The 25,723-nt window shown below is 47.7% G+C and overlaps 2 protein-coding genes across 4 annotated transcripts; both read right to left on the minus strand.

Moving 5' to 3' along the window:
• Positions 1-3,867: 3,867 nt before the first annotated feature.
• On the minus strand, positions 3,868-24,581 carry UBOX5 (U-box domain containing 5). 3 transcript variants are annotated; one of them, XM_083367161.1, is made up of 6 exons: positions 24,515-24,581; positions 11,504-11,593; positions 9,033-9,133; positions 6,351-7,527; positions 5,332-5,505; positions 3,868-4,296 (listed from the first exon to the last, which is right to left on the minus strand). In XM_083367161.1, the coding sequence occupies exons 3-6, from the start codon at positions 9,084-9,086 to the stop codon at positions 4,088-4,090; spliced, it is 1,614 nt and encodes a 537-aa protein (XP_083223287.1). In that variant the 5' UTR covers positions 9,087-9,133; positions 11,504-11,593; positions 24,515-24,581; the 3' UTR covers positions 3,868-4,087. The 3 variants fall into 3 exon arrangements, with proteins under 3 accessions (XP_083223287.1, XP_083223288.1, XP_083223289.1); XM_083367162.1 differs by lacking the exon at positions 24,515-24,581 and adding an exon at positions 21,695-21,853; XM_083367163.1 differs by lacking the exon at positions 11,504-11,593 and having other exon boundaries at positions 24,515-24,577.
• FASTKD5 (FAST kinase domains 5) lies at positions 13,648-19,027 on the minus strand. Its single transcript, XM_083367138.1, has 2 exons — positions 18,523-19,027; positions 13,648-17,437 (listed from the first exon to the last, which is right to left on the minus strand). Exon 2 carries the CDS (start codon positions 17,412-17,414, stop codon positions 15,006-15,008), a length of 2,409 nt encoding a protein of 802 aa, XP_083223264.1. The 5' UTR covers positions 17,415-17,437; positions 18,523-19,027; the 3' UTR covers positions 13,648-15,005.
• Positions 24,582-25,723: the final 1,142 nt, after the last annotated feature.

Below are 25,723 nucleotides of genomic sequence, written 5' to 3' on the forward strand. Positions count from 1 at the left end.
TATTCTATTCTATTCTATTCTATTCTATTCTATTCTATTCTATTATTATTTCTATTTTTATTTCTATTTCTATTGACCCCCGTCTATAATTTAGATTGGAGACAGGTTTGAATTAAATTTCTTTTGAGCTTTTTGTTCCTGGCTATTTAAGGAAGTCCGCTATTTTCTACAGGTAGTCCTTGACTTATACGACAGTTCATTTAGCGGCCGTTCAATGTTACAACATCACAGAAAAAAAGGGACTTACGATCGTTTATCATACTTTTTCATCCCCCCCCCCAGGGTCACGTGATTAAAATTCAGCGGCTTGGCAACTGACCCGTATATATGACGGCTTGCAGTGTCCCGGGGGGTTACGTGATCCCCTTCTGCAACCTTCTGACAAGCAAAGTCAATGGGGAAGCAAGATTCCCTTAACAACCGTGCTATTAACTCAATACCTTGCAGAGATTCACTTAGCAACTGTGGCAAAGGAGGTCGTAAAATGAGGTAAAACCCGCTTAACAACCATCTCGCTTAGCAGTAGAAATTTCTGCCTCAGATGCGGTCCTAACTCAAGGACAACCTGTGTTTTTGCCTGCCTGATTTCTTGGTTAGCTCAGGGAAGTGTTAATTGAACCAGGGGGGGTCCTGTGATCTTCATCTAATCTATTCCACCACCACCCTGAGCTTCTCAGCAGTTTCTCAAACTGAGTCAGGTCTGCAAATCATAGAATTAGGACACAGAGAGAACTTCCATTATTTTTCTCCACTGTCATTTCGAGACGGAATGACCGCATTAAGAGATCAGGCCAGACTCCGGATTACCGTATCGTCAAATGACATTAGCAGCAATTATCCAGCCTTAATTGAAACGAAGCCCTTGAATGCTAATGCAGCCCTAAAAGATTAAAATGCAATTAAGGCTGTTTTTTTTTAAAGTCAGGGAAAGGTTAATGAAATGTTTTTCACTGGAAGGAAAATCTGCATGCAACCTACACACACACACACACACACACACAACCAGCCTAAAAGCGATTAATCAAAAGTCGATGCAGCAAACTCGGGGGTGCTAGAGGCAAAATTAATTGAGCACAAGAGAAAGAAGGCGAAAGGGCTAACATCTTTAAAGAGTTTGATGAGAGAGACAGCGTACTTTTGAAGTATCCCGACACAGGCCCAGGTTCTAGGTATTATTTGGCAATGTACAACGTATGTGGGGTCCTTGGTGCTCTGAGATGGTGGTTCTCTTGTAGACATTTCATGACACAACTAGGGAACATCCTCAGTGCTAGAAGGGAGCGGGGTTTGCGAGGAGGAGGAGGAGGAAGAGGAGGAGGAGGAGGAAGCAACTGTGGGGTCCTTGGTGCTTTCTGAGCTTGGTTGTTTTCTTCCAGACATTTCTTGACCCAACTAGGGAACATCATCAGTGCTAGAAGGGAGTGGGGTTTGGGAGGGAGGAGGACTGTGCGGTCCTTGGTGCTCACCGAGTTTAGTTGTTTTCTTTTAGACGTTTCATTACCCAACTAGGTAACATCATCAGTGTTCGGAGGGAGTGGGGTTGCTCCTATTTTTAGTGGCTAGTACCCCATCTTTGGAGAACCTCTATACTTACCCTATGACAGGTCTCTATGAAGAGCGAGATAACAGATAGTACTCAGCCTACGACCGTAATTGAAACCCACAATTCCAGACCCAAGTTGTGCTGGTCATAAAGAGGACCGCCACAGAACTGTGTCCAATTTGGCGCCTTTTCGCGATGGTTGGTAATTGAATGCCGCGGTTGTTAAAACGAACCCATTGTTCACTACATGGTAAATGCAGGCCAAACACACAAAATGCTGTTATTTGGCTGTTTGTGTGTGTGTGTGTGTGTGTCACACGCTGGCTGGGGAGTTCTGGGAGTTGGAATCCACACAACTTAAAAGTTGCCAAGATTGGTAACTTCTTGTCTAGACCACGTTTTCCAACTTAGCCATTTTGATTTGGGCAGACTTCAACTTACTTTAAAAAAAAAAATGTTGCGCCAGCTTCCACAAGCGACAAGCCACACAGCCACTGGTTAAGTCCCCTATGATTTTGGACCCTAATTTTATTAAGGTTTAAAATGTCATCTGCCTAGCTGCACAATAGAAAACCAGTGTGTATAAAAGACACCTTTTCTGTTTTCCTTCTACCAAGTTGCACAATGAATTAAAAGGCCCACGAAAACCATTCAAACAGCTCTCCTTTTTTTGTTTTCTGGAAGGCTTCAGAACAGTCTGTTTTTTCAGGTGTTCAGGGTTCGAATTCTACCAAATTCTCTATTTGAGGGGGAGGCGGGGTTGGGCTGGCGCAGGTATGACTGCATCTTTGTAAGACTCAGAGATTATTTTTTTCCTTTTTTTTGCACAACCCAAAAACCCAGAGAGATGATCATGGACAGATGCTTCGGGCCGATACGTTTTCCTGACATAAATTCTTTTTTCATTTTGATGTTGAATTTGATAACAGCAGCACGGTTACTGGTGGGACAATATTGGAAGAAGGATAGTTTGCCCACTGTAGAAGAATGGGTGTTTAAAGTATCGAATCTTGCAGAAATGTCTAAGATTTCTGCTTATTTGAAGGATTACTCACAAGAAAGATATATTTCAGTTTGGAGGAGATGGATAGATTATATTCAGAATAAATATGGGACTAAAAAGTTCCATTTAGCTTATGAGTAGATTTTAGAGGGATATTGTTATTAATTTTAGCGTTAGTACTTTGTATGTATCTATGTTAAAGGGGAGTTAAAGCGCATTATGAATTTGGTTAATTTTATATCATGGATAATTTTTAGTTAGAATATGATTATTATATCTATAACCCTGTATTTAGCTCTGGGAAGCGGGGGGAAAGGGGGGGTGGTTTGGGGTGGGTGGGTTTTGGGGATATGTACTGTAAAAAAATTTTTTTGTAAAACTCTTTAATAAAAAAAAATTCCTTTTTCATTTTAAGTAAAAACAAAACAAAACACCTCTCAAGGAATATCAAAAAAAACAGTTTCAAAAACAGCGACTACGAGAGGGACCTTAGGAGTCCTAGTGGACGATCACTTGACCCTGAGCCAGCCGTGTGCGGCAGCAGCCAAAAAGGCTAATGCAATCCTGGCTTGTATAAACAGAGGCGTAGAACCAAGATCACGTGAGGTATTAGTACCGCTTTATAAAGCCCTGGTGAGGCCACACCTGGAATACTGCAGCCAATTTTGGTCACCGTATCACAAAAAAAGACGTGGAGAGCTTGGCAAAAACTCAGAGAAGAGCATCTAAGATGATTTAAAGGCCTGGAGACCAAAACAGATGAAAAATGGGCAGTTTAGAGAAAAGAAGGGCTGTGTGGGGGGGGACACGATAGCAGAATTCTAATATTTGAGCGGCTGCCACAAAGAAGAGGAAGGGGGCAAATTATTTTCCAAACCGCCAGAAGTCAAAAGAAGAAACAATGGATGGAAACTAATCAAGGAGAGAAGCAACCTGGAATTAAGGAGGAACTTCCTAACAATCAAACCAGTGGAACAGAAATTGCCTCCAGAAGCGCTGGATGCGTCGTCACTGGAGGTTTTTTAATAAGAGACTGGACAGCCACTTGTCTCAAATTGCATAGGCTCTCCCTGCTTGAGCAGGAGTGGGTGGGTGGTGGTGGTGGGGGGGTTGGTCTAGAAGACCTCCGGGGTCCCTTCCAGATCTATTCTGAATTGAACAGATCCTGTGAAAAGCGAACTGCTATCTCCTCCCTTTGGCGAGCAGGAAGCCAACTGATAAAAGACGGGCGGTTTGAAAAACGGACAAAGGATGGAACTTCAGTTATAGGCACGCAATTTTTTTTACATAGAAATGAACTTCTTTTTGGAGAGAAAAGAAATACAGAAGCGTATGGCTTTATTATCCTTTGATCCTTCCAGCTCTAAAACGCTACCCTCCTTCCAGCGTGCACAACCTCGTCAGTTCCTTTGTATCGTTTTTAAGTACAGCACGTGTAGGGTTGTTGTCGTTGTGCGAATATATATATATATATATATATATATATATATATATATATATATATATAATCAATTCCGAAGGACGCATCCCGTTTATCCTTCTCACAAATGGACCCTCGAAATGTCTTGGGTGGCAAACAACCTTTTGCAATTCGTACACAAGATGGAGAGAGATTTCTGTTGCTCAGCCAAGCAAGCGCGACACACCAGATGCCGGCAGGGAAGCTGGTACACGGCTTCGGTTTTGAAGTACAAGGAAAAGCCTCGGGAACAGGAAGAGCATCCTTGAGTGCTGAGGCTCTTGTTGTGCTCTGTGGGGAAAAAGGGAAAAACACACAAAAAAAAGGGGTGGGTGGGAAATACACAAAAGTGAAAACGTGACCGTGGAGACACGACCTCAATAACTCGACGGTTGTGTTTTGGGTGGCTGGATGGAGGCAGTCCTGTTAAACTAAAGAAATCTATAGATGGAGCTGATCTGACCCGCGTTTATTTATCGGTATCGCCCCTTTATTATTTTTTGCAAATACGTCACGAGCGGCGAACATTTCTAACGTACCTTTCTCTTCCTATTTTGCTCACAAAAACAACCCTGCGAGGTGGGCTGGGCTGAGAGTGAGCGATTGGCCCAAAGTCACTCAGCCGGCTTTCACGCCTAAGGCAGGACTAGAACTCACCGTCTCCCAGGGATTGGGCCAAGCTCACCTAGCCGGCGTTTGTGCTTGAGGCAGCACTAGAACTCGCCGTCTGCTGAGGATTGGTCCAAAGTCACCCAGCTGGCTTTCGTGCCTAAGGCGGGACTAGAATTTCACCATCTCCTGGGGATTGGCCCAAACTCATCCAGTCGGGTTTCATGCCTAAGGCGGGACTCGAACTCACCGTCTCCTGGTGATTGGTCCAAAGTCACCCAACTGGCTTTCAAGCCTAAGACGGGACTAGAACTCACTGTCTCCTGGTGAATGGCCCAAAGTCACTCAGCTGGCTTTCATGCCAAAAGGCGGGACTAGAACTCACCGTCTCCTGGTGATTGGCCCAAAGTCACCCAGCTGGCTTTCAAGCCTAAGGCGGGACTAGAACTCACCGTCTCCTGGTGAATGGCCCAAAGTCAGCCAGCTGGCTTTTATGCCTAAGGCAGGAGTAGAACTCACCGACCCTCTGTGAGATAGATGGGCGGTCTCAAAATTTGATAAATACATAAATAAAAATTCAGCAGGTATCAAGAAGCAAGCTCTTTTTCTTATGGGTGAAAGAGTTGAATCCCCAAGGAGCCTGACAGGCAGGGAGGGGGGCGGTTCCTGAAAAGGAGGGTGAAGACGATGAGTTGGCCAACTTTTTCCCGGCCTTACCGTTAGCACCACCGGCCCCACAGAAAGTGCTGGAGCTGCTGCTGCTGCCGCTGCTGCCGCCATGGACGTGTTGCTCGCCTTTAGCCAAAGTCGCCGTGAACGGCATCGTGCTAAGCGCGGAGTTCAAGGCGCTGTCCAAGCTTTCGGACAGCCTCTGTTCGTGAGTCGCCAGTTCTGTAAAGAGAGCAAGAAAGATCTGGGACGAGGCACCGTGTAAGAGACATATTACCTTTTTCATGCCCTTTTAATATTTCCTTCTCTGACTTCCCACACTGCCAAGGCCAGTTGAGAGGGCTGTGGTCTTATGGGACCACCAGAAGCAGATGATTGATTGATTGATTGATAGATGATAGATATAAATCAGATTAAAAAATAGCAAATAAAAACAAAGCTGGCTTTGGGCAAATCACCAGGTGACAGCTCTGCCTTAGGCATGAAAGCCTGCTTGGTAACTTTGAGCCAATCGCCAGGAGACAGTGAGTTCCAGTCCCGCCCTAGGCATGAAAACCAGTTAACTGACTTTGGGCCAATCACCAGGAGACGGTGAGTTCTAGTCCCACCTTAGGCATGAAAGCCAGATAGGTGACTTTGAGCCAATCACCAGGAGACGGTGAGTTCTAGTCCCACCTTAGGCATGAAAGCCGGCTGGGTGACTTTGGGCCAGTCACCATGAGAAGGTGAATTCTAGTTCTTCCTTAGTCATGAAAGCTGGCTAGGTCACTTTGGGCCACCACCATCCCTCTCTCTCTCTCTCAGACCAACCCACCTCACAGGGTTGTTGTACTGGGAAAAACAGGAAGAGGAAGAGGTGTCGAATATGTTCACCGCCTTGAGTTATTTATAAAAATAATAAAAGTGGAAGACCAAGCAACAAACAGATACCGTGGTTTGCAGAAGACTTGCAAACCTCTGAAAACAACGGCCAAAGCTATTCAGAATATGAAACAGATACTCGGCTAGTCGCCCCCAGAGGTGGACGGACCCCACAGCAAGTTAACAAACCCGAAGGCTCAGGATACCTGTGGAACAATCCATTTGGGAAGAGTTCAAATCCCACTCCATTTTCACCCTCTTCGCGTGGGACCCCAAGCTGGACGCTACGGACGTGAAGTGGCTGGGCTCCGCTGCGCTCTCCTGGTTCTGTTCCACCAGATCGATTTTCCGTTTGAGCGAGGACATGGCTAGGGACGAAGCGACCACTGTCCCCGACGCCCGGCTCCTCCCCAGCAGATTCATGCCGGGGATGTTGTGCTGAAGGAGGAAGTGGTCTATTCTCGCCTTGAGGGACGGGTGGGGAAGGGGCTGGGAATGAGGGCCGAAAGCCACCCCGGTGAACGGGTCGCTGGGCACCCGGCCCCAAGTTGCCTCGCTCCGGTTGCACTTCTCCAGCGTTCCTTGATCGATCACTTTCCCGGAGGGCAGCAACATGGGGAGAGTCATGACTTCCAGGGTAATGGGGTCCAAGAATTCTTCCGGGATGTCCTGGAGAACCTCCACCAGCTTCTGCTCCTGGGGGTCGGAGTGTCCGAAGGGTACGACGTCGCTCTCCATGGGCAGATGGAAGTTGGGGAGTTGACCTCCCGAGGCTTCCAGCGAGGATCGGGTGGCCACCCGGAGGACATCCTCCAAGACTTCGTGAGAGCAGGACTTGGCCGGCTGGCCCCAGACCTCGACTCTCTTGATGCAAGGGAGGCCGCTGCCCGCTACATGCGTGATGCAGATTCTCAAGTGCGTGACGCTGTTTAAGGAAGTGGGACCTTTATTCCATAAGTCCAAAGAGGCGGAGCCGGGAAAGGAGAGCAGAGGGTCTGTCTGGTGATGGAAGGGAAGCCTGGGCCGGAAGCCCCGGTGGCCGAAGGTCACTTTGCTCTGATTTTTTAAGACGGCTTTGCCCACCAGCGTGAACGTCTCTTTGTCCAAGGGAGGGTGCTGGCTGGACGAAGCGGAGAAGAGAGGCTCGGAGTTATTCCAACAGGCCTTGTTGGACGAGGTAGACGTATAAATATCCAACCCGGTGATGTTGTGGCAGCTGCCGGAAGACGTGTCGATATTAATCCGGCAAATTTCCACGTTGAAGGGGAAGGAAAGCGTCACCTGCACTGGCGGCTTGATGAAGTATTCGCAGCGGAAGCCGCGATTCCTCTTGACGGGGTCTTCGGAGATGAGGTTTTCCGCTTCGTAGCCGTCGGCGGAAATCTACAAGGGAGGAGGATGGTCAGTGACAGGGAACACAGGCGGTCCTTGACTTACGGCCACAACTGAGCCCCCAATTTGCGTTGCTAAGCGAGACAGCTGCTGAGTCAAATTGGCCCCGTTTTACGACCTTCCTTGCCAGTGAATTGTTGCAGCTGTTAAATGGTGGTTCAGTGAATCCGGCTGCTCCACCGGCTTTGCTTGTCAGAAGGTCATAAAAGGGGATCACACGACACTGCGACTGTCATAAATAGGAGTCCGTTGCCAAATGTCTGAATGAAACGACCACGGGGATGCTGCAACAGTCGTTAAGTGTGGGGGGAAAAATGGAAACAGGTCACTTTTTCCAGTGCTGTTGTAACTTTGAACGGTCGGTAAAACAAGCTGTTGTAAGTTGAGGACTACCTGTAGCCTGGACAACCGTTTGTCCGGGATGGTATAAAGTCTCTGGCTTTGAGGCGGAGTTGTAGCACTTAGCGCTTAGACTTATATCCTGCTTCACAGTGCTTTACAGCCCTAAGCGGTTTACAGAGTCAGTCTATCGGCCCCGACTATCTGGGTCCTCATTTTCCCGACCTCGGAAGGATGAGTCAACCTTGATCCCCATCCGGATCGAACTCCTGGCAGTGGGCAGAGTCAGCCTGCAATGCTGCATTCTAACCCCTGCGCCACCACGGAATAGAAGATCTGGGAGGTCTTCTAAGATTTCTGTTTTGCGTCCTAAGCCAGGGGTGTCGAACTGTTGGCCCGCGGGCCGGATGCGTCACACGAAAGCCACGCCCACCCCAGCTCCAGCAAGGAGAAAAGAGTTGCAATACGTCGTGACGCATGTCACACGATGCAGCACGTTTGACACCCCTGTCCTAAGAGATCTGTTTGCCCGACGCCACTGTGCATGTTCTGAGAAAGGAGAGGCATAAAGTAGCAAGGAGTTCCTCTGCCGAAGCACTGCCAACTTTTGTCATGCACTGAGTCACCGTGTCCCTTGATCCCTACGACGGTTGCCTCCGCTGACACACAACTGCTGTGCTCCATACCAAGTCCTCGGTCCATTTCGCTGTGTTGTACAGGTAGTCCTCGACTTACAACAGTTCACCCAGTCGACGGTTCAAAGTTACAACGGGACTGGGAAAAGTGAGATAGGGCCGTGTTTCACACTTACGACCGATGTGGCACCCACCGGGGACACAGGATCAAAATCCAGAGGCTTGGCAACCGACTTGTATTTATGACGGTTGCAGCATCCCGGGCATCATTTGCAACATTCTGACAAGCAAAGTCAACGAAGGAGCCACTTAACAACCGTGTTACCAACTCAACAACTGCAGTCGTTCACTTAAAGCTGTGGCAAGAAAGGTCGCAAAATGGGGCAAAATTGACTTAAATTCACTGAACAACTGTCTTGCTTAGCAATGGAAATTTCATCCTCCATTGCGGTCGTAAGTTGAGGACTGCCTGTATTGTATTGTGTTGTGTTGTGTTGGTACTTTTTGGGGGGCCCCAAATACCTTGTTGCAGTGAATCCTCGGCTTGAACTGCGGAAGGCAGACATTGATCACCATATTTATGGCTGTGGACGGAAATCGGCTTCCCCAATTATAATCCGGCTCTACGATAAAAACACAAGAATGTTTTTTTTAAAACAAAACAAAACAGCAGACTGGCAACGGAGGGTATTAAAAAAAGCACAGGCCATCCTCGAGTTACAGCTGCAATGGAGCCCAAAAATTTCTGTCGCTAAGCGAGACAGCTGTTAACTGAGTTTTGTCCCATTTTACGACCTTTCTTGCCGCAGCTGTTAAGTGAATCACTGCGGTTTTTAAGGTAGTAACACGCTTGTTAAGTGAATCCGGATTGCCCATTGACTTTGCTTGTCAGGTCGCAAAAGGGGGATCGCACGAGTGCAGGACACTGTGACCGTCATAAGTATGAGTCAGTTGCCAAGGGCTTGAATTCAGATCACATGACCCTGGGGATGCTGCAGTGGTTGAAAGTGTGAAAAATGATAAGTCAGGGGTGTGTTGTTTTTTTTAGTGATGCTGTAACTTCGGTCACTAAATGAACTGTTGTAAGTCAAGGACACTGGGATAGCCTAGAACAGGGGTAGTCAATCATGGCTCTTTTATGACTCGTGGACTTCAACTCCCAGAATTCCTGAGCCAGCCACGCTGAGGGGAAAGGGAGAGGTTTCCAAGCTGAGCCATGCTGGCTCAGGAATTCTGGGAGTTGAAGTCCACGAGTCATAAAAGAGCCAAGGTTGCCTACCCCTGGCCTAGGCCCCTTCATGACTCGTGGACTTCAACTCCCAGAATTCCTGAGACAGCCACTCTGAGGGGAAAGAGTGTTTCCAAGCTGAGCCATGCTGGCTCAGGAATTCTGGGAGTTAAAGTCCATGAGTCGTGAAGGGGACATAGTTTCCCCCATGCTGGCTCAGGAATTCTGGGAGTTGAAGTCCAAGAGTCATAAAAGAGCCAAGGCTGCCTACCCTTGGCTTAGAGTAGAGGTGTCCAACCTTGGCCACTTTAAGACTTGTGGTCAAGGACCACCTTTACAAGACCTGTGACGGGCCACACCCACAACTTCACAACTTCTGCAAGCAAGCTGCGTGGCTGGTTGTTAATTAATTGAACGAGGAGGCAGCAATGTAAATTTTTCCAAATAAATAAAATTGGCGCAGATGTAGGAGAGATGCGAACTCACGACCAAGGTTGATAAGCCGCGAGGAGGACATTTGATTCCAAGATTCTCCACCAGGGTCAACACAACAGGTCGCTGTTCCCAATTCTGAGGGCAGGATTGCCGTCCAGAGTCTGGGAAAGCTATTGGCCACTGCCAATGTGAGACTTTAATTAATTAATTAAATTTTTTTTAATGAAGGAGAAGCTGTCTAACAGTGAGGACAATTGACCAGCGGAACGGCTTGCCTCCAGAAATTGTGGGTGCCTCATCACGGGAGCCTTTTAAGAAGAGACTGGGCAGTCTCTTTGTCTGAAATGGTATAGGGTTTCCTGCTTGACCAGAGGGCTGGACTAGAAGACCTCTGAGGTCCCTTCTATTTGGATTGACTTTTCAGAACTCGTGATCAATTGGGCAGGCTTGGAATACAAGGCTTGGAATTTTGAATGGTGCTTTTCTAACATTGGAAGGGCCTAGAATACAGGTGTCCAACCTTGGCCACTCTTAAGACTTGTGGACTTCAACTCCCAGAATTCCCCAGCCAGCATAGCAGAGGTCTCCAAAGTGGGCAACTTTTAAGACTTGTGGACTTCAACTCCCAGAATTCCCCAGCCAGCATAGCAGAGGTCTCCAAAGTGGGCAACTTTTAAGACTTGTGGACTTCAACTCCCAGAATTCCCCAGCCAGCATAGCAGAGGTCTCCAAAGTGGGCAACTTTTAAGACTTGTGGACTTCAACTCCCAGAATTCCTCAGCCAGCGTAGCAGAGATCTCCAAAGTGGGCAACTTTTAAGACTTGTGGACTTCAACTCCCAGAATTCCTCAGCCAGCGTAGCAGAGATCTCCAAAGTGGGCAACTTTTAAGACTTTGTGGACTCTGCTGGCTGAGGAATTCTGGGAGTTGAAGTCCAGACATCTTCAAACCGGCACGGTGGAGAAACACCGAAGCAGAATGCTGAAGAGGCCTTTAATACGTTTCACACCGAATGTCTGAAGTGGGTTCGAGGAGAGACACGCAGTTCCCACCAACTTTTGTCCACTGAAATTCACTTTCCTATTTTTTTCCAGGTGGTTTGAATTTTTACAAATGAACGGGCCTCTCAGCTTATTAAGTTACAATAATTGCCTTCAGAAATCCTGGGCGCTCCATCGCTGGAGGGTTTTTAAGAAGAGACCGGACAGTCACTTGTCTGAGATGGTATGGGTTCTCCTGCTTGAGGGGTGTGGGGCTGGACTAGAAGACCTCCACGGTCCCTTCCAGCTCTATTCTATTCTAATGTGGTGTGTGTGTATATCAAAGGTACCTTGTTCCTCTACAGCTGCAATTTGGCCTTCAGTTCATTGTCTTCTTCTATTATTACACAGTCTCATGATATTAAAAGGTCTGGTGGCACCTGGCAAGGAATATAAATTGTTTGGATATAATGGTCAATCTGAAAGTACGTGCGATAAACTTAACGGAGTTTATTAATATGGTTTACACTCGTGACTCAACTGGAAAACATTGTTAATCTGCTGTCAATTTGTAGCCCGGTACAGTCGGTCCTCGGCTTACGAACACAACCGAGGCCAAAATTTCTGCGGCTAATCATTTGTCAAGTGAGCTTTGCTCCGTTTTGCGAAATTTATTGCCGCCGTTGTTAAGCGAATTGCTGCACTTGTGAAGTGAGGAACACGGCTGTTAAGGGAACCGCGTTCCCCCCCCTTGACTTCGACTGCCAGAAGGGGATCGCGTGACCCGGGGGGGACACGTCAACCGTCATAAATATGAGTCAGTGGCCAAGCGTCTGAATTTCAATCACATGACCCCGGGGATGCTGCGGCGGTCAAGAGTGAAAAACGGTCATAAGTCATTTTTTATAGTGCCGCTGTAACTCTGAACGGTCACTAAACAAACTAAGTCGGGGACTACCTGTATTAGTTTACAGAATCAGTCTCAAAATACAATTACAGAGCCAGGGTGGTGCAGTGGTTAGAACGTAATATTGCAGGCTAACTCTGCTCACCCGTCAGGAGTTCGATCCTGACCAGCTCTAGATTGACTCATCCTTCCGTCCGTCCGAGGTCGGGAAAATGAGGACCGATTGTTGGGGGCAAATATGCTGACTCTGTAAACCGCTCAAGAGAGGGCTGTAGAGCACTAGGAAGCGGTATATAAATCTTAAGTGGTATGTTGAATTCAGAATGTAATATTGCCGGTAAGGGTAAAGGTAAAGGTTCCCCCACACATGCGTGCTAGTCGTTTCCGACTCTAGGGGCCGGTGCTCATCTCCGTTTCAAAGCCGAAGAGCCAGCGCTTATCCGAGGACGTCTCGGTGGTCATGTGGCCGGCATGACTAGACGCCAAAGGCGCACGGAACGCTGTTACCTTCCCACCGGAGTGGTCCCTATTTTTCTACTTGCATTTTTACATGCTTTCGAACTGCTAGGTTGGCAGAAGCTGGGACGGGTAACAGGCGCTCACTCTGCTACGCGGCACTCAGGATTCGACCCGCCAAACTGCCGACCTTCTGATCGACAAGCTCAGCGTCCTAACCCACTGAGCCACCGCGTCCCTGTTAATATTGCCGGTACTCAACTACAAATTCTTCATCTCATAAGCCTTCGGTCTGTAAAACTAATTTGGGTTCTACCAATAAACGTGGGAAAAAGAAATAAAGAATAAATTTAGGATAGGCAAAGATTAATCAACAAAGATTATGAGGAGGCTAAAACACACAAAGAAGGGTTGCAGGAACTGGGTGGGTCTAGTCTAACGAAGAGGAGGACTAGGGGGGGTGTGACATGATAGCAGTCTTCCAATATTTGAGGGGCTGCCAAAAAGGAGGGGGTCAAATTATTTTCCAACGCCCCCCCTGAAGGCAGGACAAGAAGCAACGGATGGAAACTCATGACGGAGAGAAGCAACCTGGAATTAAGGAGAGATTTCCTAACGGTGAAAACAATTAGTCAGTGGAACAGCTTGCCTCTCTTAAGTTGTGGGTGCTCCAACACTGGAGGTTTTTATAAAGAGACTGGACAACCAGAATGGTCTAGGGGCGAGTCTCCTGCTTGTGCAGGGGGTTGGACTAGATGACCACCCGGCTCCCTTCTCTTAACTTTCTTTTTCAATGCTAACATTCCCCATCGTTAGAAGCAATGGCTCACAGCATCCTCGAAGGACTGGGAAGCGGGTGAATGGATGGTGTAGGATGGGTTATAAAATATGACAATGCCAGCCAGTGATAATTAGCCACCCTCTGGAACAGACAGGCAACACTGAAGGCTAAACGATGGATTGTGAGTCTTAGAGCAACAACTACAACCCCCTGATTAGGTGAGTTAGGAGATCGTGCTGGACAAATTTTAATCTCTCTTCTAACGCACTGTTTCTCAAACTCAGCATCTTGAAGATACGTGGACTTCAAATCCAACCATCTTCAAGTTGCCAAGGTTGAGGAACGCTGTTCTAACTCAAACCATCCAGGGTCTGTTCTCACCTGTCTGAACATTTTGTGGGGGAAAAAACTGCCATTGAGCCTCTGCCGATTCGACACAATGCAGCCGAATAAATAAGTAGGTAAGTAGAATAAAAGGAAACGCACAAAAGCCATCAAAGTGTATTTTAATGGTTGCAATGTTTTCCAGTCACTTAATGGGGCATCCAGCTTTTTCCCCTTTTCGGCATGCCAATAATTTTGAGCATAGAATTAAAAGTGAGGTGCGACCATGTTGCACAACTCCTTCCCATTAGCCAAACTGCCTTCTTCTTACACCGGGTTGATCTTGCCTACTGGAGTTAACATCTAGGTAGTCCTCGACTTACGACGGTCGCCGCGTCCCCCCGGGCTCACGTGATCCCCTTATGCGACCTTCTGACAAGGGGAGAAGCCAGATTGACTTAACAACCGTGTCATAAAGCTTAACAAACGGGTGGCGAGAAAGGTCGTATAATGGGGCAAAATTCACGACATGTCTCGCTTAGCCACAAAAAAATTGGAGCTCAGTTTGGGGCGTTAAGTCGAGGACTACCTAACCACATGCAAACATATATCCAAGTGCTTAAATTCACTTTAGGGTAACTTCAAAGTCTCTCCACATAAGTTTACGCCTTCGTTTATTTGGTGTGCAATACAGAAGCGATTCCCCTGTGCCTTCCTCCGGAATATTTCCTGACTTCCCAATCTAACCTACATTCCAAAGCTTTCTTAGTGGCCTCCCATTCAAATAATAACCAAGGTCTGATCCTACTTAAGCTTCCAAGATCAATCAGCCGGGGACGGACGCTGCCACCCGCTCCGATTAATCAGCACACATTTGCAGTTCTCGTTCTCACCCGTGTGTATATATACGCACACCCCGAAAGCATTTTACATTTCTTTTGACATCTCTCCAAATTCAGGAAAATTTTAAATCCCCATTTCACAGCCTGTCAACCTAGGAACGAGACGCGCTCCCTCAAATTAGGAGCAAATCAACTGCTGGACTGTCTGTGTGTGTGTGTGTGTGTGTGTGTGTACACACACACACACACAACGAATTAATTCTCAAAGCTTTGCTTCCCCCCGCCCCGCTTTTTCAAGCGATGACGGCTGCTCCTTCCCCGGCGAAATTGTGGAGCACAAGTAAAATAAAATTGGATGAGTAGCAGCGTTTTATTTACTTAAGGAGGAGCGTGAAATCCCTCTGAAAACTAGCATGAAAATACTGACTACGACGGTTTCCAGCTACGGCACCTTAAAAGCTAAAAACACCCCTCAGGTTCGTTCCACACACACACACACGCACCTCTGAGGATTTTTAGCCTGGTTCTGTGGAATGTTTTGGCTACGATTCATACACTTTCTGGCACAAGTATTTCCTCTGTTCCTCCCGGCTACATTTGAGTAATGGAAACCATTCCCAAAAGGGCAGTTCTACTGGTATATATCCAATTTGGCGGAGTTGTCTCCTCTTCATAGCATGGAGTCCCAGCAGCTCTTTTGAGTGGTACCTGTATTGGTTTCGGTTGGTGACTTGAAGAGCTAATTTTACACATCCTTGTTGCTCCTGGTTTACCGCAGAGGGCCGCCCTTCAGCTTTTGCATCGGCCGAAGTGTCCAAACCAGGTCCGGCGTCAGAAAACTCCACTTTTTTCCAAACAGGCAGTCCACGAAATTCCACCTTTGGCTGAATACCCGGGCCTTTCTCGCTTTCCTTGGACTGGCCGAGGGATTTCCCTTTCAAAAGCCGGTGGATCATGTTATCGGTGAGCAAGGTGCCCTTTTTTTTCAGCTCCAAGCGCTCCGCGGCGGCCCCTTCCGGATTAAACGGCAGCGGCTTTCGGCTGGCGTCTAAACGGACTTCTAAGTCAACGGACCTGACGTGAGGCAAGATTGCGTGGAACTTGACAAACTGGGGGCCGCCCAACACGTCCTCCAGGAGAGACCAGGCCGCCTCGAATTCGTGCTTCAAAAAATAGTTCTGCATTTTCCCCGCCATCTCCTGCTTGCTTTGGATGCTCAGACGACTGCCGGTGTAGGCCGGACACTCGATCCCTACCGTCCCGTCCAGGGTGAAAAAATCTTTCCAGAGGTCATGTCTACAGACGTTGCTCAGCTCGATAAACTCGGGACTCAACACGTAGTCAAGCAATTCGTAGGGGAAACGCTCCACAAAGGCCAAGCTGATTAAGGAGGTGATCAAATGCTCCGGGAATTTATTGTATTCGAACAACCTCGACTCCAGCTGCTCCAGCAGGCTGCCGTAAAACAATTCCCCGTTGGGAGGCTGGTAGTTCAAGGTCCCAAAAGACCACAACAATTTCGCGATGTCCTTGGATCGGCAAACAGCCGCCTTGGCGGGCACCACCGCCGCAATGGCGTTCAGGATGCCTTCGTCGCAGTAGCGCAACGAGGAGCAGGTAAACGCGATGTGCATGACCCCCGGTATGCTGATGGTGGAGATTCTGGGAGGAATCACCCGCCCGAGCTCCTTTAGAAAGTCCAGGTGATCCAAGTGGATTCCACGGAGCATTTTCAGCACGTTCACGATGGCAAAACTGCTCATGTTTGCCAAGGAGCCACAAATTTTGTCTCCGATTTTTCTCAAGAGGGGCTCGGACATGTTACTCTGCGCCTTGAAGAAGCCCAAGCAGATGACTCCCACTTCCTCCGGATTGAGAGCGGGCAGATGTTTCGAGACCGAGGCCTCCAACTTCTTTATTAACTCCTCGGGAGCCCCACGGCCTTCGCCGATGATGTAGACCAGCTGGACCAACTGGGTCAAAGACGGGTCCTTCCAGTTGGCGTTGACGTCGTTCAACATCGCGTCTAGGTACTGGGGCACTTTGCAGTTCAAACAACGCCACAGATCGGCCACCAGTAGTTGCTGATCCAAGCTCAGCAGCTCGATCCGTCGGCCGCACTCGGCTTCCACGGCCTTCAACATGTAATGGACGGGCGGGACGCCCAAGGCCACAAAGGCTTTCAAAAGCACGATCAGCTCGGCGTTCCCAAACCGCTGGACGCTCCTAACCACAGCCTGACACAGCACCGCGAAGCTGGAGCCGGATTTGAAGGCTTGGCGTTTTTCTGCCGGCAAATGGCTCAGCCGGAGGAAAGAGTTCACAATGTCCTTGGGCTTCATGTACTCTTTCAACACGGAGACGTTCTGCAAGATAAAGTGGTATTCTTCGGCAGGAAGGGGCTGAAGGCGTTGATCTGGGTTGTAACACAGAGATCTGTACCCGGGTCTTTGCTTCTGGAATTGTCTAGCCACTTCCTTGCTGCCGTCTGCCTTTAAATGGACCTCATCCTTGTCGTTCTTGATGGAGGACAACAGCCAGGAGTCGCTGGGTGAAGCTTGAGTGCAGAAAGCCTTGCTCTTTCCCCAACCGAGAAAGCTGTTCTTTATTCTTGAAGGCCTTGAAAGACAGAGAACCCTGGGTGCATTCTGGATGCGTCGGATGCTAGTTCTGGAGCCGACGGATTCAAGAGATCCTTCTCTCAAAGCTTGGTGGGCACCACGGTGAAGGAGACCCTTCGGTTCCCAGGGAATGGAAGGATAAGAACTTAACGGGTAACCTGGTGGCTTCCGTGCTTTGAGCACCACAGCAACTATAGGATGTCTGCCTCTTCTTTGGATGTTTTGGCTCGCCTGGTCTTGGGGGAAGCTCTTCGGGGTCTCCGCCTTGGGAAATGCAGTTGTCCTACCAGACCGCCCTGAAAATCTTCGGCATATTATCCTCGCAGACATGGTCAGAATTATCAGGCCAGGTACTGAAAAAAGGGCAGATGGAAGAATAAGTGGCTTCCACTTCTTCTGTCGTTATCAAGACATATTCTGAAAGGCTACATTTACCCAGAATCCAATGCGCTCTACACCCAAAGAAAACCAAGAGAGTAACTAGAAACGACTCTACTTAGCTCTGCACGCTCTCCTTTGGCATACGTTTAGTAGTTCAGGCACCAGGCTTGAAAGCAAGAAATGGGGAGTTCTAGTCCCGCCTTAGCCTTGAAAGCCAGCTGGGTGACTTTGGGCCAATCACCGGGAGACAGTGAGTTCTAGTTCCACCTTGGGAAGGAAAGCCGGCTGGGTGACTTTGGGCCAATCACCAGGAGATGGTGAGTTCTAATCCCACCTTAGGCATGAAAGTCAGTTGGGTGACTTTGGGCCAATCACCGGGAGACGGTGAGTTCTAGTTCTACCTTGGGAAGGAAAGCCGGCTGGATGACTTTGGGCCAATCAACGGGAGACGGTGAGTTCTAGTCCCACTTTAGGCAGGAAAGCCTGCTGGGTGACTTTGGGCCAATCACCGGGAAATGGTGAGTTCTAGTTCCACCTTCGGAAGGAAAGCCGGCTGGGTGACTTTGAACCAATCAACAGGAGATGGTGAGTTCTAGTCTTGCCTGAGGCATGAAAGCCTGCTGGCTTTGGGCCTGTCCCTCTCTCTCAGCCCAACCCACCTCACAGGGTTGTTGTGGGGAAAATAGGAAGAGGCAGGGGTGTTGGACATGTTCGCTGTCTTGAGGTATTTGTAAAAATAATAAAGGTGAGGAATGAATGAATGAATGAATGAATGAATGAATGAAGGCGCCCAGAAATGAAGGAGTCAATTATTTCAGGACTAGGAAATTTCCCTCCCCAAATTGGGTTTATTTTTTTATTCCTGACCCATACACCATCCTTGTATTTACAAAAAGAGAGAAGCACGCAATCCATTGATAATACCAGTGTCTGTCCTCCTCCCACACACATATGCAAAAACACACATGGATATTAAACCTTGAGTATGTATCTCATCCCTCCATCCCTCCCTCCAACTTTTCAAGCTCTCCACCAAAAACTTTCACGTTATACCAACCAAGGTTTCTCTTTCAGTAAATCCTGCCCTTTTCTTGACATCCTGGATGGATATCCTGATTTTGCTACTACGAACTTCACCCAACTCTCAAACCCAAGCATGGCATCATGGCGCCTGAGTCTATTTCCCTATGATAAGAAAATTGAAATAACGCATGTCTCTTTCTTAGGTGGCTCCATCGAAAGTGCAAAACTTCCATTTTCGACACTCTTCAATGTTAGGAAGCACAGATGCCTCCCACCTGGACAATGGAGACTCAAGAAGCCCACACATCTTAAAAGTTGCTGAGGGTGTGGAACAATGGAGTAATGGCTACAGTGCTGGGCCAGCAATCAGAATATTTATTGTGAGTTCTAGTCCCACCTAAGGCATGAAAGCCAGCTGGGTGACTTTGGGCCAATCACCAGGAGACAGTGAATTCTAGTCCTGCCTTAGACATGAAAGCCAGCTAGGTGAATTTGGGCCAATCACCAGGAGATGGTGAGTTCTAGTCCTGCTTTAGGCATGAAAGCCAGCTAGGTGACTTTGGGCCAATCACCAAGTTACTGTGAGTTCTAGTCCCGCCTTAGGCATGAAAACCAGTTAACTGACTTTGGGCCAATCACCTGGAGACGGTGAGTTCTAGTCCCACCTTAACCGCTGTGTGACTAACCTAACAATTGCAGTGATTCACTTAATGACTGTGGCAAGAAAGGTCGTAAGAGGAAAAATTCACTTAACTGCAGTCTCGCTTAGCAACAGAAATTTTGGGCTCAATTGTGGTCGTTAAGTTGAGGACTAAATGTTCTATCATCTATCTATCTGTCTATCTATCTATCTATCTATCTATCTATCTATCTATCTATCTATCTATCATCTATCTATCTATCTATCTATGTATCTATCTATCTATCTCTACATACATAAATACATACATACATACCAGGTTTCCCCGAAAATAAAACCGGGTCTTTTTTTTTTTCCCCTCCTCCAAAAGAGGCACCAGGTCTTATTTTCGGGATAGGCCTTACCCCACCTCCAGCACCGACAGCCCCACCCAGCCGGTCCGCTTCTTCTGTGGCCGAAGTTCTGCAGCTGCATTCGGGCCTGCATTTTGCAGTCAGGCCTTTCCAGAAGGCCTAAGCAGCCGAGTACCGAATTGAATCCATAGCTTGGTTCTTGGTTGCAGAGGCCTTCCGGAAAGGCCCGTGACCGAGAAATGCAGGCCTGGCTGCAAAAGAGGCCTCAGAAGAAGTGGGCCTGCGAGGAGAGGCCTGGCTGCAAGGGAAGCGGGTGCGGGGCGCATGGGGCAGATCCATACCCCCACCCCAGCTTGATTTTTAGGTGTGTGCCTCGCCCCAAAACTAGGGGTTATTTTTGGGATAGGGCTTATATTAGGCCCACCCCCCAAAATCAAGCTAGGGCTTATTGTTGGTGTAGGCCTTAACTTTCGGGGAAACACGGTAGTACGTATTGTCAGCATTTTTCCTTCGAGTTCAACTTTTGTCTGTCGAGCTACTGCGACAAATGCTGTTATAATTTTCAAAGCAGAAGCCCCAGAGAACTGCACAATTTCTCAAGCCAGGCAACCGAGGTACGTTTTTCAAGTTACTGATGCTACTGTAAAATGAATGAATGAATGAATGAAGTCAAGTTCTCGATAGTCCTAAAACAGGGTTAGGCAACCTTGGCTCTTTTATGACTCCTGGACTTCAACTCCCAGAATTCCTGAGCCAGCATGGCTCAGCTTGGAAACCTCTTCCTTTCCCCTCAGCATGGCTGGCTCAGGAATTCTGGGAGTTGAAGTCCATGAGTCATAAAAGAGCCAAGGTTGCCTACCCCTGTCCTAAAATATACAAATTCACTCGCTCAAGCCTACCTTAAGGGCCAGGGAGATACGGAGCCAATTAAGTGACTTATCGGATTATTGTTCCCAGGAAAAGGAGTTACCGGCAGTCCTCGACTTATGTCCAGAACTGAGCCCAAAATTTTTCGCCGCTAAACAAAAGTGGCTAAAACGAGATTTGCTCCATTTTTGCAACCTTTCTTGCCACAGTTCTTAAAATGAATCGCTGCCGTTAAGTGAATCATGCGGCCATGAAGGAAATCTGGCTTCCTCCATTGTCTTGGCTTGTTGGAAGCTGGCTGGAAAGGTTTACCAAGGGGGATCATGTGGTCCGGGGACACTGCAACTGTTTAAGTACATGCCAGTTGCCAAGCGTCCGGGTTTCGATCATGGGGATGTCACAACGGTCGCAAAGTGTGAAAAACGGGGACGAGTCGCTTCTTTTCAGTCCAGCTGTAGCTTCGAACGGTCACTAAACGAACAGTTGTAACTGGAGGACTACCTGTGTCGGGAGTTATAAATGGTCCATTTAATTTAGAGCTGTCTCTTATGCTTTCAAAAAAAGCTAAAAAGGGTTTCCAATCTTTGGAGAATGGCAAGTCCCATTAACAAACTTTTGGTCTACAAAATGCATAATAATTAAATTAATAATAATAATAATACGTTGGAAGGGACCTTGGAGGTCATCTAGTCCAACCCCCTGGTCAGGCAGGAGACCCTATACCATTTCAGACAAATGGCTGTCTAGTCTCTTCTTGAAAACTTCCAGTGTTGGAGCATTCACAGCTCCTGAAGGCAGGTTGTTCCACTGGTTCATTGTTTTCACTGTCAGGAAATTTCTCCATCCATTGCTTCTTGTCCTGCCTTCAGGAGCTTTGGAGAATAGCTTGATTCCCTCTTCTTCGGGGCAGCCCCTCAAATACTGGAAGACTATCTATAATTCAGAATAACATGGACCTTGGAGTACCAATTGCTTCATGTCCTGCCTCTGGGTGCTATGGAGTATAAATTGGTCCCGTCTTTCTTGTACAGCCCTTCAAGTATCAGGTCTTAGGGACGCCTAAGCCTTAACAGATTAATAGAGGTAGAAGGGGCCTTGGATGTCTTCTAGGTCAGGAATTCTGGGAGTTGAAGTCCACAAGTCATGAAGGGGCCTAGGCCTAGGCCACGGGTAGGCAACCTTGGCTCTTTTATGACTGGTGGACTTCAACTCCCAGAATTCCTGAGCCAGCCACGCTGAGGAGAAACGGAGAGGTTTCCAAGCTGAGCCATGCTGGCTCAGGAATTCTGGGAGTTGAAGTCCACCAGTCATAAAAGAGCCAAGGCTGCCTACCCCCTGGCCTATACCGTTCCAGATAAGTGGGTGTCCAGTCTCTTCTTAAAAACCTCCAGTGATGGAGCACCCACAACTTCTGGAGGCAAGTCGTTCCACTGGTTAATTGTTCCGTCCGGAAATTTCTTCTTAGTTTAATTCTTCCATTCGTTTCATTTACCTTTTTTTTTTCCAGGTAGCTCCCCCCCCCCCCCCCCCCGCATCCCAAATGAAGCATAATATAAAGATAGAATTTTGTTTACAGCTGGTGTAAGATTTTCGAGCAGACATTTTGTTTTTGTTCTTTCCGATAGCAAACGGGGCCAGGGCGGTCTATAAAATGGTGCAAAGGATAGGGAATTCTTTGTCCCTCTCCTTCCATCCTTGCAATCAGTCCCTTGCAGGAAAAAAAAAGAAATAGAAAGCAGGCAGGAAGATTCGTGAAACTGCACAGGGTGCGCAGGATTTGGATTAAAGGGAAGGAGACCACGATCTGTTATTGCCACCTAGTGCTAGGAAGAACCAGTAGTAAAACGATAGCAGCCCTCCTCTGAAAAATATGAGCATAAATTGCTGGCTACAATAAGGGTGAAGAACAATGTAATCCCCAAGGTGCTTTCTTGGTTTTTTTTTTTCCGAAGACGTTTCGCTTCCCATCCAAGAAGCTTCTTCAGCAACGAAACGTCTTCGGAAAAGCACCTTAGGGACAACCATGACCTGGATGACTGAGAATCTCCATAGAGATAGGGATAGGGAGAATAGAATAGAAATAGAATATAGGCTATAGAACAGAATATAGACTATAGGAATAGAATAGAACAGAATAGAGACTGTAGGAATAGAATATAGAATATAGGAATAGAATGTAGACTATAGGAACAGAATAGAATACAATAGAATAGAATAGGATAATGATAATAGAATAAAATAGAATAATAGATAATATAGGAATAGAACAGAATATAGACTATAGGAATATAGACTATAGGAATAGAATAGAATATGGAATAGAATAGACTATAGGAATAGAATATAGACTATAGGAATAGAATAGAATAGAATAGAATAAATAGAATAGAATAAATAGAATAGAATAGAATAGAATAGAATATAGAATATAGAAATAGAATATACATGGAATAGAATAGAATATAGGAATAGAATAGAATATATGGAATAGAATAGAATATAGAATATAGGAATAGAATATAGACTATAGGAATAGAATATGGAATAGAATAGACTATAGGAATAGAATAGAATAGAATATAGAATATAGGAATAGAATGTAGACTATAGGAATAGAATATGGAATAGAATAGACTATAGGAATAGAATAGAATAGAATATAGAATATAGGAATAGAATAGAATAGAATATATATGGAATAGAACAGAATATAGGAATATAATAGAATAGTATATGGAATAGAATAGAATATAGAATATAGGAAGAGAATGTAGACTATAGGAATAGAATATAGAGGAATAGAATAGGATAGGATAGGAGCTGCAAGGGACCTTGGAGGTCTTCTAGTCCAGCCCCCTGCTCAAGCGGGAGAACCTATACCATCTCAGACAGGTGACTGTCTAGCCTCTTCTTAAAAATCTCCAGTGATGGAGCGCCCACGATTTCTGGTGGCAAGCTGGTCTTCACTGTTAGGAAGTTTCTGCATAATATTAGGTGCCTAACTTACGGATCTAAGATTGTATTTATATTAAGGCAAAGGGCCTGAAGCTTTGCAGGTTGCAACGTGTGCATTCTAGGGGCATTTTCACACCCAAAAGGCTCCTGCTAAGACCCGGGAAACTGCTGTCCCTCCGAGCGGCAATCTCCCTCTTCTTCCTAAAAGGAGAACCTGGAGTAATCAGACACCTTTACGTTGCTACAAAGCACAGGCAGCCCATGAGTTACTACCCCAACAAGAGTCCCAAAATTTCTGTTGCTAAGCGAGACCGTCGTTTGGTGAATTTTGGCCCATTTTACCCCTACCCTTGCCGCGTTGCTAAGTGAATCGCTGCTCTCTGTAACAGTCGTTAAGCGAATCTGGCTTCCTCCCCCCTCCCCGCTCCCTTGACTTTTGCTTGTCAGCAGCTCCACAAAAGGGGACGCTGCGACCGTCCTAAATAGGAGCCAGTTGCCGAGCGCTCGAATGCTGATCCTGTGACTGCAACGGTCGTTAAGTGGGGAAAAACCGGTCGGAAGTCACTTTCTCCGTCCCACTGTAACTTCGGGAACGGTCACTAAGCGGGTGACGACAAACCGAGGACTAGAGATAGCCCTCAACTTGCAGCAGTCCACCTAGGTACCGCTTAAAAGCGACGGCGACAGGGGAAAATCAAGTGACTGACGACGGCTTTCGCACTTACGACCAAGCGGATGGGTCACGTGATCAAAACCCGAGCGCTTGGCCACCGGCTCCTATTGACGACGGTTGCAACGTCCTGGGGGGAGGGAGCGGTGTCACGTGACCCCGCCCCCCCACTTTTGCCATTCCAGGGGAGGAGCAGGAGGAGGCGGAGCCTCTGCAGGGCCCTCCCCTTCGATTGCGCAACGCCCGGGCTTGACGTCGCAGGGACGAATCAACGGCCTTCCCCAACGCGGCGCCCTCCGGAGCACGAAACGCCCCTCGCCTGGGGGCGGGGCCCACGGGGGCTGTGACGTAGGCGCGCGGGGCGGGGCTCGCGCGCCAGCCCTCCCCCCCCCGCGCGACTGCGTCTACGTCTCTGCGGGACGTGGGGAGGGGGGGGAGGAGGGGGTGGCTAACCGGTCCGCTTCCTCCCTTCAGCCGCCGGCCCCCTCCCCGCCTCGGCTTGAAAACACCGGCCGGCCCTTCTTCCCCGTCCCACACTCACCGCGGGCTGCCTTCCCGTTTCGTTCGGCCACGGCTCGGGCGAAGCTGCCCTTTCTTCCACCCTCCCCTTCCCCTCCGCGGGACCACTTCCGGTCAGGTGTCAGTCGCGCACTTCCGGCGAAGAGCCTAACGGCCGACGAACCTCGCGCAGGCGCCGTTTGGAAAAGGTAGCTTTGGGGGGCCGGAAGGGAAGGGAAGGGCGCCTGGTCTGCTTCCGCGCGCATGCTCGGAGAAATAGCGGCGACGACGACGACGACATTGCGCAGGCGCCAGAGGGCGCTCGGGAGCGTGCCGGGATGGTGGTGGTGGAAGTGGGTAGTCCTCGACGTACGACCGCAGTTGAACCCAACCTGGATGTTGCTAAGCCAGACCGTCGTTGACCGAGTTTTGCCCCGTTTTTTACAAGTTTTCTTCTCGCTCTCGTTCCGCCGGGACCTGAAGACCTGGCTCTTTGAGCTTTCCGGCCAGGACTGAGAACTTTTAATTTTTAATTTATTGTAATTGGGTTTTTTTTAATTAGAGTTAAGGGTTTTAGATTTCATCAAGGATAATTTAATTTATTTTCATTTGTTATTAACTTTTGTATTGTTATATTGTCTTAATTGCCTTGTGAACCGCCCTGGGTCCTACGGGAGAAGGGCGGTATATAAGTCTAAATAATAATAATAATAAATAAAGTGAATCGTTGCAAGGTCTTAAATTAGTCGCACGGTCGTCAAGCGAATGTGGCTCCCCCGCCAATGAGTTTGCTTGTCGGAAGGTCGCAAAAAAGGGGATCACGTGACCCTTGAGGACGCTGCAACCGTCATAAGTACGAGTCAGTTGCCGAGCCTCTGAATTTTGATCGTACGTGACCCTGGGGACGCTGCAATGGTTGTAAGGGTGAAAAATGGCTTTTAAGTCAGTGCCCTTGTAACCTTGAATGGTCACTAAGTGAATGGCTGTAAGTCGAGGACTACCTGTGAAACCAGGAAACAACAGTGCCGGGTTTTTTTTTATGATGATTAAATAATGTCAATCAAGGCTTCTTGAGTCTGTTGAGGGACCAGGGAAAGGAGGAAACCTTTGCAAGTTCGAAATGCCTGAACGTTTGAAGGAGAACGATTGTGAAAAGCATCCCAATGTAATTTTTTTATTTTTAAAAAAGATACTCAAAAAGTTGGACAATAATTGATGTGAGCTGCATAGTTGGTGGTTTTCTTGCAGACTT

This window comes from Vipera ursinii (genome assembly GCF_947247035.1).
Source record: "Vipera ursinii genome assembly, chromosome: 7".
In the NCBI taxonomy this organism is placed as follows: domain Eukaryota; kingdom Metazoa; phylum Chordata; class Lepidosauria; order Squamata; family Viperidae; genus Vipera; species Vipera ursinii.